Source organism: Manacus vitellinus, unplaced genomic scaffold (assembly GCF_001715985.3).
Source record: "Manacus vitellinus isolate BGI_N305 unplaced genomic scaffold, ASM171598v3 scaffold_7_pilon, whole genome shotgun sequence".
In the NCBI taxonomy this organism is placed as follows: Eukaryota; Metazoa; Chordata; class Aves; order Passeriformes; family Pipridae; genus Manacus; species Manacus vitellinus.
The window spans coordinates 22955832-22972473 of NW_021940813.1; the positions used below are offsets into that span (position 1 = coordinate 22955832).

Genomic DNA, 16642 nt, shown 5'->3' on the forward strand with positions numbered 1-16642 from the left:
TCAGGGGATGAAAAGGTGATGAAGGGAAACTTTTCCCTTTTTAAAAATGTGGCTTTTTTAAAAAAAGAAACCTAAATTGTGCGTGGTAATAGTCGTTAATTTCAATTGTAAAAACTTTCCCTCCTTTTATTTTTTTACAGCTGATGCTGTCTTTGCTTGTTTTGTAGAAAATAGCATCATTGTCCCTGTGTCCTGCAGCCGTCAAGATTTTAAGAGGACTGGTTTCTAGTCTTTGGTAACATGGCAAAAGATGTAAGTATATTTGTAGCACATGGAGCTCAGGGAATGCTTTTATTAACAAAAGCAAATGGGGTCATGCTTTATAGTAGCTGGCATTAATGAATATATAGAACTTTATCCATATTGTACATCAAGCCTAGGTTATGTTTTCCTGTAGACGTAACAGCATAAACCAGCTTCAGATCTGCAGCCATTTTTTCAGAGTATTTAATCGTAAGAATTCACTATGCTTATAACAGCACTTGGACTGTTGTCGTTATGTGTATTCATATTAAACACTAAACCAGCTTGGGTTTGGATTGGATTTAGAAAAACCCAGCAAATATTGTTCAGATGACAGGGTTGTTGTCGACTAGCATTGCCTTTCTTGTGTTCAGAGAGGCATCATACATTCAAGGAAGTGAAGATGGTTCAGTCTCCATATGTGTTCATTGTTTATCTGTGTCTACCAAAAGATGCTTGTTAGTGTCTGTAAAAACAGGCTTTGGGAACTTTCGGCATAGACTTCCATTACCATTGGTGTTAAGGTTAGCGGCTTTGATTCTGTGGCCTGTCGTGGAGCATGTTTGCTCTTTACCCATTCCAATACTTAAAAAAAAAAGTTACAACATATTCTGCCTTTAAGATGTCAGTCATTGTTAATACCCAGTATAATTGGGCTTTCATGTTTTCTTAGTGAAAATAAGACAAGATACTACTCCGTTTTCAAAAGGAAACCAACCCAAAAACAACAGCATGCAAGCTAAGGAGAACTAATACAACTCACTTCGTAAACAGCAGGTTGCCATCTAATGTGGGCTGTTGTAGCTTTGAAATAGCAAGAATTTCCATGAAAGAGGAATTGGTTTAAAAAATTAATCTTGTAGGAAATTTTAGTAGCTCAACTGAAAAACATCTTAATGTGGGGAAAAGCAACCAGAAAATACGTAGTCACTCAAAGCTTGCCTGGAAGAGATAAGGGTGGCCGAGCACATTACAGATAGCAGAGTTCAGGGAATGATAGGCTGTATAAGCGGGAAGAAAATGAAAGGAGTGTTAGACTAGGAGATGAAATTGAAACAGTTCAAAGTAATTTAGATACCGAAGTACATTTGTTTTATATTAAGTTTTGAGAGAGAGATCAACTAAGTGAAGAAGTGCTAGCACCTAGAAATGCAGGTGAATATCCTAGAAGGTCTAGGGGAGCAAAATGAGAATAAGACATTTAAGAACAAGCCTCATTTTTGAAAGATGTAGTTTATTCTAGAAAAGAGAGTAGTTAAGGAAGGAATAACAGGATAACATACGTTATAATAAACTTCAGAAATTAAAGAAGATACTACAGATAGGAGAAGGAATTGCTTTTAGTGTCTTTATTACAAGAATTAATAAGCTGAATTTGAAGAAAGTTAAAATCAGGTCAAGTTTTAGGTAAAATTTTAAGTGCACTTGAGCACTTGAATAGCTGAGGTAGCTAGAAAGGCTATGAAATCTTAACTGAATATTGTCTAACCTGTTCTTAAAAACCTCTGCACATACTTGAATTGTGCTTCAGGAAAGAAAGATAGACTGCTTACCTTTTTGCAGACTATTGCATACCCACCATTACATGATGTCTAAAATGTGTAGTGTATGCTGGGAAATTTTAAATTTCCAGATCTGATTATAGACCCATCTAGTTTTGGTTTAATACTGTAAAATAGAGGTGCTAATTGGTATACCACTTGTTTTGATTTTCAAGGAGGAAGAGAATTTTCCCCATTTTTTTGTTCAAAATCTAAGTTCTTTTCCAAGCCTCATAATGGAATTAAGTGTGATCAAGACAGTATCACTAAATTTCTGGGCAATGAGTCTTTAAAAACCTGTGTTGCTGTAAATTTAAACATTCTGACATGAAAATACTGCTGTGATTAATGTCTTGTGGTTCTGCCATGTCACTTATCAAGTGCTCAGTCTGTGAGATGTAGTGGTGAAGAAGATGGCATAGTTGATGAATGCCCCCGCCCCTTCCTTCCCTTTTTCTCAGCATAGCTGAGATGGCTAAACTGGGAAGAAGGGCTGTGCTGCTACAGTCCTGAGTCTGGGCTTCAGGTGGCATTTACATGGCCAAGGATGCCTCTGTGCTCCAACCTGGGAGCAGAGGCGTGATGTGCATCCCACTGCTGTTCTGTGCTGCCGGGGCCAGCGGGGCCATGGTGACAGTGGGGCCATGGTGACAGTGGGGCAGGGAGCCCGACAGAAAGGGAAGGTGTGTAGACAGGGCACCACGACAGGACATGCTCCTGCTTAACCCTTCTTCCTACCTGCTGCAGGAGAGCACTTTCCCTTTTGTTTCTCTTTTCCAGTTCTTCCAATACCTCTTTATAAATACTGCATTTTTATAAGATCTGTTAGAAAAGTCAAATACTTGTAAAAGTTTGCAGACTGAGACTTTGCTGGATAATTGAACAAATGGGGACCATGATGGAGAGTACTGTCAAACCCAAGAAAATTTGTTTTATAAAGGATTAAATATTTACCAAAGTACTGATCATGTAAGCTGGCAGAATAATGCTTATGAGCTATTTGATGCAAGCCTAAATTCTACAAAATATTGCTTTGATATGTATCCCTCTAATGCTTTTCACACTGTACAATCAAGAGAAAATAAGCAACAAAACATTGAGGTTTTAATTTTATTTTTTCCCCCCCCAAATTACTTCAGTTGCCTTGGCAGCAGTCAGGAAGCTGTGAAGGGGGGCAAAAGAGGTATATTCATATGTAGCTCCTTAATTAAAAGCTGCAGGTGGACTTTAAAATCGTAAGTAATGGTATAGCTGGATAAGTTGAAAAATAATAATGGAAAAAGAGAAATACTTGCTTGTGAATGTTAAAGTGTCTGTGCATATATGTCAATTTATGTTTTGGGTAGGAGATCTGGAATGCAGTAAAGGTAAACGGGGGAAGAGAGGAGCACTCATTTTCCAGTGTGATCTGGTAATAACATTGAGCACAGCCATTTTTGAGTTTGTGTAAATGAGCACTGTGCGGAGCTGAGAAGCAATTCTAACAGAATTGGGCAAATAAGGCATATCACATTCAGTTCAGGAGATCTTAGTTCCTGGAAAGACTCTACTGTTTGTGCAATTTAAAGAAACAATGAAAAAAAAGTGTGTGGACAAGAGAACACTGGTTGCCACATCTGAAGGACTTGTGTCTCTTGGGAGTGGGATCACTGAATTTCCTCCCAAGAGTCTGAATGACAAGGTGAGGTCAGTAGGATTGGGTGCAGTTTGACTTGTAGCTTTGCACTGTGTGGGAAATTCCTTGGTCATCGCATACAGGTAACCTCCAGAAACTCTAGCTTAGCCAGAATTCCTCTTTGTGGTTAATCAGTGTCAGTCTCTAACAATTTGCTGTATCTACTGTAAACTCTTTCACTGCTGGTGCCTTCCAGAAGAAATGTGGCACCTTCCAGGCAGGAGCTGGAAGAGCCAAATGTACACACCGAGGTCCTCAGCTGACTTGTGCTGCTCACTGGATTCATGCGATTGATAGTTGGGTGGGAAGAGCAGCTCCCTAGGTGAAATAATGACCTGCCCATCCTTGGCATGCTTAAAATTAAGCAGGATGCAGCATGGAATGAAGGAGCAGGAATTACTGCAAGAGAGTGAATTTGATAACTTTTTTTTTCCAGCTTCCAGTATGAGACTGAGGACTACTTGCTGGCCACTTTTATATTCAGTTACATGTTGAGAATTATCTGTAAATTAAGATGATAAATTTTAGCATCAGTGGTTAATATACCTTCCACTACTAAATTAACAGTTTCTGTAGCATGGCTGAAGATCCAACTTGTGGTGACCCTGTTTCTCCTCTCAGTTACTTCTGTTGCACTGCTGAGGCTGCTCGAGCGGCCATAAGAGAAGCTTGTGGATGTTTTGAAAACCCAGTGTTGCATAGGAAGAAGAAGCAGGAGCAATGGGATTTATTTTCTGCTGCACTTCCATACTCTTAACACAACAACTTGCAGGAACTGTATCTATTATGAGGAGTAGTCTAATGCATGTGTTCCAGTGAGTATTGAGAAGAAAAGGGCTAGACAAAATGAATGAGCATGATTCCTTCTGCTCTCAAAAAGTATGTGTAAATGAAACATTCTTATCTAGTACCTATTTTTTGTGATTGTTTCAGTTGTTCACCACCACTGCATGGGCTGTTTCAAGTTATTTAAAAAATAATTTGTGCACAAAGAACATGGAGTTGAAAACTAATTTAAGAAACTTTTTAAACTGACGCACCACTGTTAGCCTTCAGAGTTTCTCACAGACTAAAATATCTTTCTTGAGAGCTGTTCTTGAGTTACTGTTTCATAGGTTGCTGGCAGTGGTGTTGGCTTTGGAACTGCTTGTTCTAAAATTAGAATGTTTAATTTATTTTTAAAAATTATATTGTCATCTTTTGCTTGAATTACTTTATTAGGGATTTTTCTCTTGGTCCCTAGTTTGCATAAAAATTATTGTATCTCTTTAGTTTTTCATGGTGCTTTTATGAATCTTACTGAGGAGTAGCTATGGCCCGTGTATCCAACTTAGCAAAGGAAGCTGTGTGCACATGTGTAAATATGAGGACAGCATATGAGGAATTGTGCCTGCACAAAGTTCAACACCTCATCTAACATTACTTTTTAAGAGATGCAGGGATTAACGTTGAGTTTATTTTAACTGAGAATTCAGAATACATTCAGGCATGTAATTATTTCAGTGAATTATTTCACAGTATTAGTAAATATTTTGCTCAAAGAATATTTTAAAAAACAGCAAACTGATTTCTTAGCACAGTTTTACTGGATAGGTTAGTAGGTCTGCTATATTTGTGGGAGCTAATAGGTCAGTGCTTCTGTATTACTAATTTGGTCAGAATACCACCGAAGTTGTACTTTTTAATAGCTTTCTTGGGGTACTTCTGCATGAATCTTGAACACATCTGAAAAAGTTATGTTTGGGATGGATTAACAAAAAAGAAACTAATGGAAGTAGGAAAAATACGCATTTTGGACCTTCTTTGCATGATGCACTTTCAATCCCTAGAAAATATTGAATAGTCTTCAAAACATTTTTCAGATTTTTCTTAAAATACCAGCGTGTATTTTTTCTTTCATGTTTATTTTTGGCAATGTACTGGGAATTTCAGTGAGGCGGACTAGAGAAGTTAAGTCTTTGAGGAAAGTCAAGTGGTCATGCACTTTTTTTGATATCATTTTAGTTCAGTGGCTTCTCAGTAGCTTGATCTGTCTGCCTTTAGTTAGTTCTAACATGTTCAGAAGTTTGCAAACTGAAGATAAAATAATATGAAATTAGGTCATCTAAAAAGGCGTCTTTGGGATTTTGAATGTTGTTAATTGTTTTTAATGTGCTTTTTCAAAGAAGGCAAAAGGAAAGTGATCTTTAAGCTCTCCTTTTTACATTCCAAGTACACAATCAGAGCTCCCCTTTTTTTGCTTTATTGGTTTGTATTATAAACTCAGGAAACAGCAACTCAGAAGTTGCGTGTCACCTCGACATTTTTTTTTTGTTTAAATAAAGTGTTTTCTTGTAGCCTTTAAGGGTTAAACTTTATTAATTGTATGTCTTGGTTAATGATAGTGGCTCTATGTAGGTACATTCTAGTATTTTACTGAGTAACTACACTGTACTGACAACATGCTCAACAAAAAGGTATCTTTTAAAAGTTAAGTTATGCTAGGGATCACTTGTTTTAGTGTTTGTATTTGCTTGCTTGGGTATCTATTAATGGATATTTATTATAGCTAATTAGGAGTGGGAGGAAGACTGGGCTGGTCTCTGCTAAGTGTTCTCTGTGTTGAAGTGATTCTCAGATAGCAGACTTGATATTAAAAATTACCAGTGGTCCATATTCCCCAAAAATGCTTCTAGTTGCTTGTCTTGTGTTACATTACAGTTGCTAAGGGTTCTAGTATTGCATTAATGGTCACACAGACTTGCTTGAAAATTGTGCTGTGGGCCATTGTGTTCTCACAATATGCTGATAAGGAGATCAGTGAGGCAAATGGTTTTAGAAGGGGTCCGGTTGATTTCAGCTGTGGTTCAGATGCTGTTGAACAAGCTGCTGTTAAAATTTGGTTTGGCTGAAAAAACAAAAATCTGTAAAGGTCAAATCTAGAATGATTGCAGGAGCTGTTTGTGGAAATGGCTGCTGCTGGTACCTCTGCACATGGGTATTTAGTCCAGGAGGACACGAACAGTGATTTTTATTTTCTGATTAGTTTATGTGCTAGAAGTGGTACTATATTCTCCAGTAGGAATCTTGTATTCAATTTTGCTTTGTTATTATAGCTTCACAGTTAGTTTTGGGGCTATCAGCTTTAAATTTTGCAAAGATTGTATCACTTCAGCAATTGAATTACTGTAAGAAACAACACCGTGTAATGACTTTAACTCTTGAGGTATTTTTGATCTGTTGACTGCTTAGACAGGACTGCTGTTTGACTCATCTTCAAAATGAGTTCTTAATTTAATTTTTACTGAATTCGAGATGTGTTGCTCTTTTCAGAAAGAACAACCAAGAAAGCTAATGGTCTCGACGTACTCTGCAATAAAGGAGACCTCAGGTGTCATTTTGTGTGTATTACTCAGTGTCCAACTTAACTGCAGTGTCAGCAGAGCCTATATTCAGATGAAGATCAACAAGGCTTAACTGAGCTACTAACCTGTATTTAGCTTTTTACCTTCACAGTCTTCTTATATCCAGATCTTTATTATCTGGTGCTTTGACCTTGCTGAGTTAATGTGCTAAAAATTCAAAGATACTTTTTGGAAAGCTCATTTGTATGGTGTAGCTCATTGCTGAGTGGTTGACAGACACATTAATCTTGAAGATGTTGCGTGAACTGAGGATGTGGTATGGTGAAATCTGTTTCAGAAGAAGGCTACTGAGACACAGGAAAATAACATGTCTGAGAATTTTGAAGGATTGGACTCCTATAGTCTGCCTTAAAAAGTTTGTATGTTGTTTATACAGTAAAGAATAGTTCTCACTGACTTAATTTGCAAAATGAAATTCAAATATTTTAAATTTTAAAACTTTTTTTCCTTTCCTACAATCCTCCTTCGCTTGATATTTTGATTACCTTTTAAGTTTTGCAAAAAATGAATTGGATGTCCCATAAAAATAGTCTTTTGCAGTTGTGTAGTAATTCATTCCTGGAGCATGTTTGTTCTGGTCCCTGTATGAGAGGAGAATCCAATGGGAAAAGCAGTTAATTATCATCTTGTTAAAAATGACATTTGCTTATGGATAGGGGTGAAAAAAGAATAAAGGTTGTTTAAGCAGCCTTAAAATAAGATTGCTTATTTCTGGTTAAGCTTTTCTACACTTTGTAGGTGTTCTAATATTCTGTTGCTTCTTGATGCTGAAATGAAGCAAACAAGAAAGAGAACTATATTGTCAATGAAGTGGGCCATAGTAAAATTGCATGGCCTAGACCTTTACATTTATTGCCTTTAAAATGACTAGGGATTGTCATTTCTGTAGATCAAGTTAGGTGCACTTTTGCACAAGATTGGTGGTTGTTTGTAGACAGCAGAGGCATGCTCCTGGTCATAGAATTGTGGAATGGTTAAGGTTGGAAAAGACCTTTAACATCATGAAGTCCAACTGTCAACCCAGGACCATGAAATGCCTTTGACAAGTTCTGTTTGGAAATACTTTTCCTTCCCAATTTCTCCATTTTCTGATTCTGTCTTCAGTACTTCTTTCCCAATTTATTTTGAACTTTTCAGTCTGAGTCCCAGCTTATTTCCCTTTTCAGTCATAGTTTAGAATAGATTGTATTTGTTTTCCCACTTCCCGTGCTCTTCCCTTCTTGTCACAGGATTTGATCTCTTTGCTCTGTTAAAGCTCTTTCTTAATTTCTCATCGGATGTATTGCCTGCACTTTTTCAGTGACTCAGTTTCTCTACCTCAGCTCTTAATTCTACCATCTTCCATCTGATTTTGTAGCTCACTTTTTGTATCTTTCCTTGCCAGTCCCAAAACTGTTTTTCTGACTGTCCCACTCTGACTGCCATTCTTTAACCATTGTTGTATATTTGGCACCCACATCTCTTGTTGTCAAACCCAGTTCTGTGCCTCAATCTAATGTGCTTAATCTGCGCTTAGCAACTGAAAATTTCTGTTCTGAGAAATAACCTTTTAGCAGATACCTCTGTTTCCACAAATCTTTACCCTTTTTACTCTTCTTTCAGCTCTTTTTCAGGGAGTATACTTAAAATGAACTCATTACCTAAAAGCAAGGTAGAAAAGGTATTTCTGTGGCAGAAAATCATCCTTCTCTTCCCTATATTTACTTAAAGCAGTGGGAGAGACGTTCCTCTCAGGTTAAATCTGATATACAGAACACGTGTACTTGTTCAGTTTGATTTTCCTCATTCAAGCTTCTTGCTCTTATAGGTTGCTTGTCCTTTAGTCCAAGTTCATCTTGCATCTTTTCTGTTTAGTTTAAAGGTTTAGTAAATAATTTCATGCCAGTTTTTACTAAGGAATAAGTTGCAAGGCTTAAAAGCTGTGGAAGACATTATGTTTTTGTTGTAAGGGTGTTGATTTTCTAGTGCATAACTTCAGAGACTGCAAATATGAGCTTGTTAGTAAAATACTAAATTATTCTCTGGTAGTCTGCCCTAAGGGATTTTTTTAATAACTGAAATTCTCTGCATTTTTAGCAAATTTTGTTTCAGATTAACTTCAATCCCAACAATAAGTTTTTTCCCCAATTTCCAGCTTTTCATGCTGAGGGCAGTTGTGCTTTTCAACTTTTATATGTAAACAAAACAAAAACAGACTTTCTGGTCCTTATGACTGATGATGATCTCATAGCAGGCCAAAGCTAACTTCAGTTGAATTTTTGATTTGTTTAGCTTGCCAGTTGATTTCTTTTCCTTAGGAGCTTTGAATGATGTGCTGAGACAAAACCTTGATGATGGTTTGGATTTTTACTCCAGCATAACTTCTACAGTTCAAATTACCAGATTTACTAATTTATCCAATGGACTTTAACCTCCTTTCCTGTGATCTGTGGAAAGATCTTAAGTAGTTATTACAGTTTAGATGCTAGGGTGGATGTCAAAAGCTATTTTTTTAAATAATTATTTATTTTGTTGTAATATGTAAAGGATAAAGGTTGTGTCTGTATCTGTAGCCTGTTCAGCATACCAGGGATTTCGTTCCACAGAGAAGTAGACTTAACCAACATGTCTCTTTGATGAGGAAAGCTATGCTCAATTACGAAATTGCAAACACTTAATAAGCTTTCAGAATCAGATATTAAAAGCATGAAATTATTTCAAGTAGCCCTGGCATCATCATCAAAGGAAGTAACACATCTTGAGATTGAGAATCGTGAGAAGATAAGAAGAAAATATGGAATATGAAAAAAATTGCAGTGAAAAATAGTAAAAATCAAAATATGTTGTTATAAGCAGCTTGATAGGGCCTGAAAACTCTGCATTTTCTCATCAGAAAATAGAATTTCCTTAATGTCTAGACCCTTCTTGACAGAAGATTACCTTTCCATTGGGAAAATCCAGTACTTACTACTGAGTGGGTTTTTCTTGGTGGTAATTTTTGGTTTGGTTTGGTTTTTTTGTTCTGGTTTGTTTTTTGGGGGGTTGGGTTTTGTTTAGTTGGTTTTTGGTGTTGTTTCTTTTGCTCATTGTGAATCTGTGACTATAATGTAGCTAATGAGAGCTATAGTCACATTTTCCTCTATTTTCTTTCTTTCTTTCTTTTGGGCACTGTGCTATGTGGGTTCCAGAGGAGTAATCCTGGTGCCTCCTCCAAAATAACCTGGCTTTAAAAATAGGAGGCATTTCCTTGAAATACACACTGAGAGGTCTTTTGCCTAGTATTTCCATTTTAGAACAGAGACACCAACATTTTTTATGGGATGGAAGTTTTGCTCTTCAGTTTTCTCTCACCAAAAGCTTGTATCCAGTGTTAAATTTTGATAACCTTAGAATTAAGCAGCGTAACCAAAAGTGTGAAGAGCATACTGAGGCTCGAATAACAGAATTTTCACTAGAAATCAGTTTTTACTGTGAGTAATAGCATCTGAGGGTGCTATTTGCTGTGGGATTCATAATATTGTTTCCATATAGCTTTCTCGGAGTCTTCCCTGGGTATACTCTTACAAATTAGTTGAATATTTACCAGCCATTTTAACTGATAGAGCTGAACCTTTAGTAAGACACTGGTGTGGACAGGTGGTGGAACTATAATGGCTGTACTCTTCATCAGTATTGTGGTCCATTAGGGGATTCTTCTTGTTGTTTGGTGATTACCATTCTCTGATTTTTCCAAAATTGTCTTCTCTTATTGATTAAATGCTGTGTTTTTCCTAAATGTTCTGTGTTTTGTCAGTGACTTGCGTCATTTCAGTCACACAAAAGCACAGTCCAGGGCATGTAGCACTAACCTGACCCTTTGTAATGCCAGGTTAGATTATGGTTTTTGGAGTTGCACATTGTTTTGGATAATATTTTTTCACTGTATGTTTTACTTATGTAAAAGAAAACTTGGAGCTTATGAGATTACTTGTTACTATGATGGTGGTTGGTTGAGTACTTAAAGATAAAATAATTGAATAGAAATGGTTATATTGGAGACATTCTAATTTTAAAGAAGTAGAAAATGGAAGAGACCAATAAGTAACTGATTACTGAATTGCCTAATTTTCTGGTTACTAAAATAATGATTTGCATTAATACTTGAATTTGCTGAATATCACAGCTTAAATATTTGATTTTGCAGTATCACTGTAACTGACATGCGAACCTGGTGCAGATTTGCTTTTGCATATTAAACCAATGAATGAATTTAATAGTTCAAAATTATTGAATTCGTGTGCTTCTTAAAAGAAAGACATTACAGATTAAAATAGCCATTTTCTTGGTGGTTTTCTGATCAAAACCACAATATATTAAATGCTTTTCTAGTCTCATTGATATGTTTTTTTATCCTCGTGGAAAAGAGGATTTGCAAGAGTCCTGATACAAACCTCTTCTTTCTGCCGTTGAATAGAAACTGAAGTAGTGCTCTTAAAGAAATGATGACAATGAGACTGCACTTCCTGCATGGTTTAACACTTGTTGTGAAATTTAGGTAGAATGGCAGTATAAGGTAACTCTTACCCAGAAATTCTTTTTCATATGTTGCATGAGGTTTCAGTGTTCTGGAATGTCAAGTTGCCATAGAGTGGTGGCTCTAAAAACATGTCTGTACACAATACTGATTTCATATTGATGAGTGTACCTTTTTCTTTGAAAGTGCTTGATATAGACTGTTACCCTTCTGAATTATGTAGTTGTATGATAAGGAGTTAGATTTATAAAAAGTTCTGGTGCCTGGGAATAGGGCGATGGAGCTGTCATTTGCTCAAGCGGACCTTTGAAATCCCTGTTGTGGGCAAGATGGAGAATGGGAGTACTGGAAAGTTGTTGTAGTCTCCCTAAAACTATGCTGTTGTGTTACTTTTGAGGGTGGAAAGTAGGGAAATGGAGGACAGAACTGTCACAGGCTCTTCATTTTACTTCTCACTTCTACTGTCTCCTTACTTAGGTTTTCTTTGTGCCACCAGGCCCTCATTGCTGCCATGCCATTACAGGCCACTGCTCTTTATGCTTGCCTTAGCAAAATTTCTCTTCTGCTGACTTCCCAGACTGTCCCCAGTGCTCAGTCATCTTATCTTGCCCCTTCCCTCCCCACCCAGTTCACTGAGGAAAGTTTCCTGTTTCCTAAAGTTTCCTAAAGTTCCGTCACTTTTGTAAGAAATCCTTGGTGTGATACACCTGGATAATAACGGCACCACAGCATCCTCTAGTGGCTTTCTTGGCTTGCCAGACTTCTGCATATCGTAAGTAGGGCTCTTCGGGTAGACTTCTAGGCGAGAAGCTTTGCTGCTGACTGGCAGCAAACCACTTGATTCTTTCTTGAAGATTGTCAGTAACCTGCACGTACCTGCTATGCACAAAATGCAGCTCAGGACTTTTCAGCCTCTTTAACACCACGTGCTTAACTCTGGTTAAGTGCATGCGTTGGTTTTATCGCTGTTGTTTCTAAATGAAACAACAATGTTTGTCCTGTGTTAATTAATTTTGTTTTCAGGACTGTTTTGTCTACAGATACCAAGAAATTGTGCATGAAGTGTTCTCTATCAAAAAATTAATAGTATTTTAAAAAACAACTTGTACAGTGAGCTTTCTCAAAGGATTGTGATGACTTTTTACACTTTCAGGTCACCATATAGTTCTGTCACTTCAGACCTTTATATTCTGATCTTTAAAAATATAACAACTGAAAAGCTCAAGATGTTTCTTTTTAATGACTTTTTTTATGATTAAAAAGGCCCACGGCAGTCTCTACCCCCTCTGCTGTTTTTGCTATAATGTTATTACCTTTTGTGGCAGGTAAATAGTATGTACACAGAGAAAGGTGTAGTTGCAGGTGTCAGTGGTTCAGATTAGAAGGGTACTCAGCCATCTGTTAAAACAGTGCATGTACACTCCTTAAGACAGAATAGCAAAATGGGTGTAAGCTGGTTTTCTGCTTGCTTTTTAAGAAATATTTATAAAATCAAGGCTTTAAAATTTGACAAATACTGTACCACAAACAGCGCCATTACATAGCAGCTGAAAAAGTGACAAAATGCGAGTGGTTGCAGTAGAGGCTTCTGGTATGATGCCTTTCATCTTAAACAATAAAAGCCTGTCTGTGATTGTAAATTTAATCAAAGTTACTTTCTTTAACAGGCTGGACTAATTGAAGCCAATGGAGAGCTTAAGGTGTTTATAGACCAAAACCTAAGTCCTGGAAAAGGTAAGAACACAGTTTTTAGTAATATTTTCCATTTCTTGATTTTTAGTAGTTATGCAAATTGCTGGCTTTAAACTGTTTTCTTAGCATAGATTTTGTAAAACTTTTCTTAGGTTATATAACCAGCAAGCAAACTGTAGATTTTCTGTGGTTTATAATTGTCTTAAAACTTTATGTGAAGTTCAGTGGTAGTTCATCATCCCATGTGTGATCTTCTCATTAGTGTAGCTTGTGTTTAAGCATAAAGACCAGGATGTTCTAAAACGTGTTTTGCGGCACTGAGTTTTAACCAGTGGAAAAAAAAATGCTGGGGTGAAGAAGTTTAAAATGGGCTATGACGGTTTTTATGCTAGTGCATCCTTATCCTAATGCAAGCTTATCTCAAACTATATTGTGAACAGAACTCTCTTGGACTTGCAGATAAGGCCTGTGCATGTATGATAATGTAATGTAATCAAGCAATTTTAATAAAATGCAGGTTATAAATTGAAACTTGAATTTGATGCATAAGAGTTTGGTTTGCTTCACAGTCATCTGACAATTTATTTTAGTGTAATGGCCATTTTCTTTTGTTGTTGCTTCCAAATGATGACAGTCTGGTTTATTCTTATGTGTGACAGATGGTGTCCTTTGATAGGCTGTATGAAGTAGGGTTAAATTTACATTGGGACACTTACCTACTTGCTGTCTGATGCTTTCATAAACCTTACTGTTGACAAATCTAGTGAACTTCATGCATTGTTGGATTATGCTGGTACACTCAGATTAACCTGTACTCCGTTTCAGGTGAACTCTGTTAGTATGACTGCTCTAGTATTTTATATACCATTTCAAGAAACCCATTTAATTTCTGTCACCACCACTAGGTACATCAGGTATGTTATTAGAAGCTCACTAGACTCTCTCTTTGACATTCCTTTGTCTAAAATATACATTGATTTGCTAAAGGGAGGTGTCCAGCTGATCTTCCCTGTTCTACTTTTGGTGGTGAGGGCATTAAGCGTTGAATGTCTTAACTGGTCCAGGTGTAAACACAGTCACACACCCCTGAGCAGAAGAAGTGTGCAGGTAGGCACCTGTACCATGTGCCCTACCCCTATGGGCAGTAAAACTTGTGGTTTTGTTAGGGCAGATACTTAGCAGGGTGCATTTTACACCCACATAGGTGTCTGTGTCTAGACCCTGTTACAGTCAGTGGAGAGCTAGTCAAAACAGTCTAGATAGCAGGAATTGGAAATTTGACTCTTTAATTATTACATAGCTCTTAAAGTGGGCAAAATAGAGGCCGTTTTATTGCTTATAGAATTTTTAAAATAAATGCAGGTAATTAAATAGTTTATTACAGGCCTGCAGCTTGTCTGGTTTGAGAGTTGAGCTCTACTCTTGATGTATACCACTATGAATAATACAGCAAACTAAGCTGTCCTCCATTAATTTCTATATCTCATTGCTTTTAGAGGGATTTTATAAAGTTAATGGACAGCAACTAATTCTTAATATTGAGAAGAAACAACTGTTTCTCTTGGCTTGATGAGATTATGGGTTTTGCCTCTAACTTGTCTGTGTTTTATGTGCAGGCTCTGCACATAATCAGAGATTAAAATTGCAAATATGTTGTCACCAAGTACTCAGATACGTTTTAGAATACATTCACTTAATTAGTACTTCCTGTGCCACTTTTTGTAATTTTTAGGGTTTTTGTTTAGTTTTTAACTGTCTTGAAATGTAACTACTGTACACAAAAGTACTAGAGCTTTCTGTAAGTAGCTGACTACATTATATGCCGTTATATCAAAAGAGTGCAGTTCTCTGCTGTTTCTTTAAGTCTGTGCAAAATTTTTCTTAATTTCACAATTCAGTCCAAAGCAATCGTGGAGTAAGCTTTCCATGGGGTATCAGAAGTGTGTCTGGTAAACTTAATTCTTAGGATGAACTGAAGGGGGTCAGGAAAAAGTCTTCCTGTTTTTCTCTGGTGGTCATCATTAAAAGTGGTGGTTTATTTTTTGGTTGGTTGATTGGTTAGGTTTTCGAGTGCTTATCCCAGTTTGCTGCCCCCAACAGCAGTAATTGGGCAGACTCTTCAGGGAGAATGCAGGAGCCTGGCTACTTTTTGAAGTCATTCTTTTTGTGCTCTCACAGCACTCAAGGGCCTTGTATCAATAGTATCAGAGGGTGCATTCATTATCTTTTTGGAAAAGTCCGACTTTGAGACCCAGCGAATCAAGAATGAAAATTCAGCAAGAAATGTATGACTTGCTTCAGTTTCCACTTGTTACTAGACAGATGTGAAAGGAGGAAGAGTTCAGCTGTCAGAGGAATAAAGGTTTTAGGGGGATGGTAGAAGACAAAAAACCAACTTGTGTGCTGGGTCATAAGAACACGCTTGCAAAAGCGGTTAAAAAGAAAGAGCAAAATATTGTTACTGAAATGGTCTTGTAAGACTTTGTCAAAGGGCTCCAAGTGAGTATGTGCCTGGTAGGTGTATGAATCAACTACGAAAGACAAGCAAAGGTTGACCTTTCTGACCAAAACTGGTTAAGATGCAAAAATTCTTACAGCCTAAACAGCTTTGTTGCAATGCTTTTAGAATAGGCTGTGAATGGACTTGTGTAAATTTTTAATCTGCAGCAGCAGAAATCTTGTGACTGTGAACAGGTTCTTTTTAGACTGAGTTTTATTAGGATAAATTGCTGTTGTATCTTAGATAAATAATGAAGGGGGAACATCACTCATCTTGCTGAACAGTTATACTGAACAATTGCTTGCTTAAAAAGTCCTAAAGCTGTAGAATCAGAGAGAGGGGATATGTTAGGGAGTAATCTCTGTATGCAAGTCCTATCCATACATTCGTTCCCTGACTGTTCATTAATATCCGCTGTCAGAAACAAGTACAACGTAGACAACCATTTTACTTGAATAAGTGGGGACGTGCTTCCAATAGTTCATTTTGGAGAGACTGGTCTCAGCCATGGACTCTAGATTTAGATTTTTGTTTTAAAGCAGAAACTGAACTTTATTTATTTTAAGAGAAGAAAATAGTATGCTAAAAAAAAAACCCAAAAAGCAAAAAAAAAAAAAACAAACAAAAAACCAACAAAACAAAAAACCAAAACAAAACGACCAAAAATCCCAAAACCCCCCAAAAACCTCACATGACAACCTCAGTAAATTTTGTTTATGATGCATGATGCACATAATTTTGAATAAAGTAGTCATGGATATAAATACCATTCTAGAAAATGGTCTAAAAATTTATTTCTTTAAAAGCATCTTTAGTGTGAAACCAAAGTATATGTGGTAGAAATGAGATGGCAGCTTGTGTTTCCTCCAGTGCCTGTGCAACCTCCAGAAGAGATTGACTGTAAATTCACTGTGTTTTCTGATACTCCTGTGTATTTCCATTACTGGAATGTAACACTCCATTTATCCCTGAAAAAAAGGGATAAATGTGAAAGGTTTGTTTTACGTGGTGACCAGGAAGGTGGTTTTCCAACTGGCTAATTCATTTTGAGAGTTAGCAAATACATATGGGTTGGAAGGAAGGGAAGGAAAGAAT

General features: G+C 36.9%; 1 protein-coding gene across 2 annotated transcripts in view; it reads left to right on the forward strand.

Moving 5' to 3' along the window:
* Window positions 1–34: 34 nt before the first annotated feature.
* TFDP1 (transcription factor Dp-1) overlaps window positions 35–16642 on the forward strand; it is a 38084-nt gene continuing 21476 nt past the window's right edge. The window contains exons 1-2 of one of the 2 annotated variants that reach the window (XM_008926237.4): window positions 35–252; window positions 13023–13089. In XM_008926237.4, coding sequence (XP_008924485.1) covers window positions 241–252; window positions 13023–13089 — 79 coding nt within the window. In that variant the 5' untranslated portion in view covers window positions 35–240. The remainder of the gene's footprint in view (window positions 253–13022; window positions 13090–16642) is intronic. The other variant, XM_008926236.3, reaches the window with a different exon arrangement.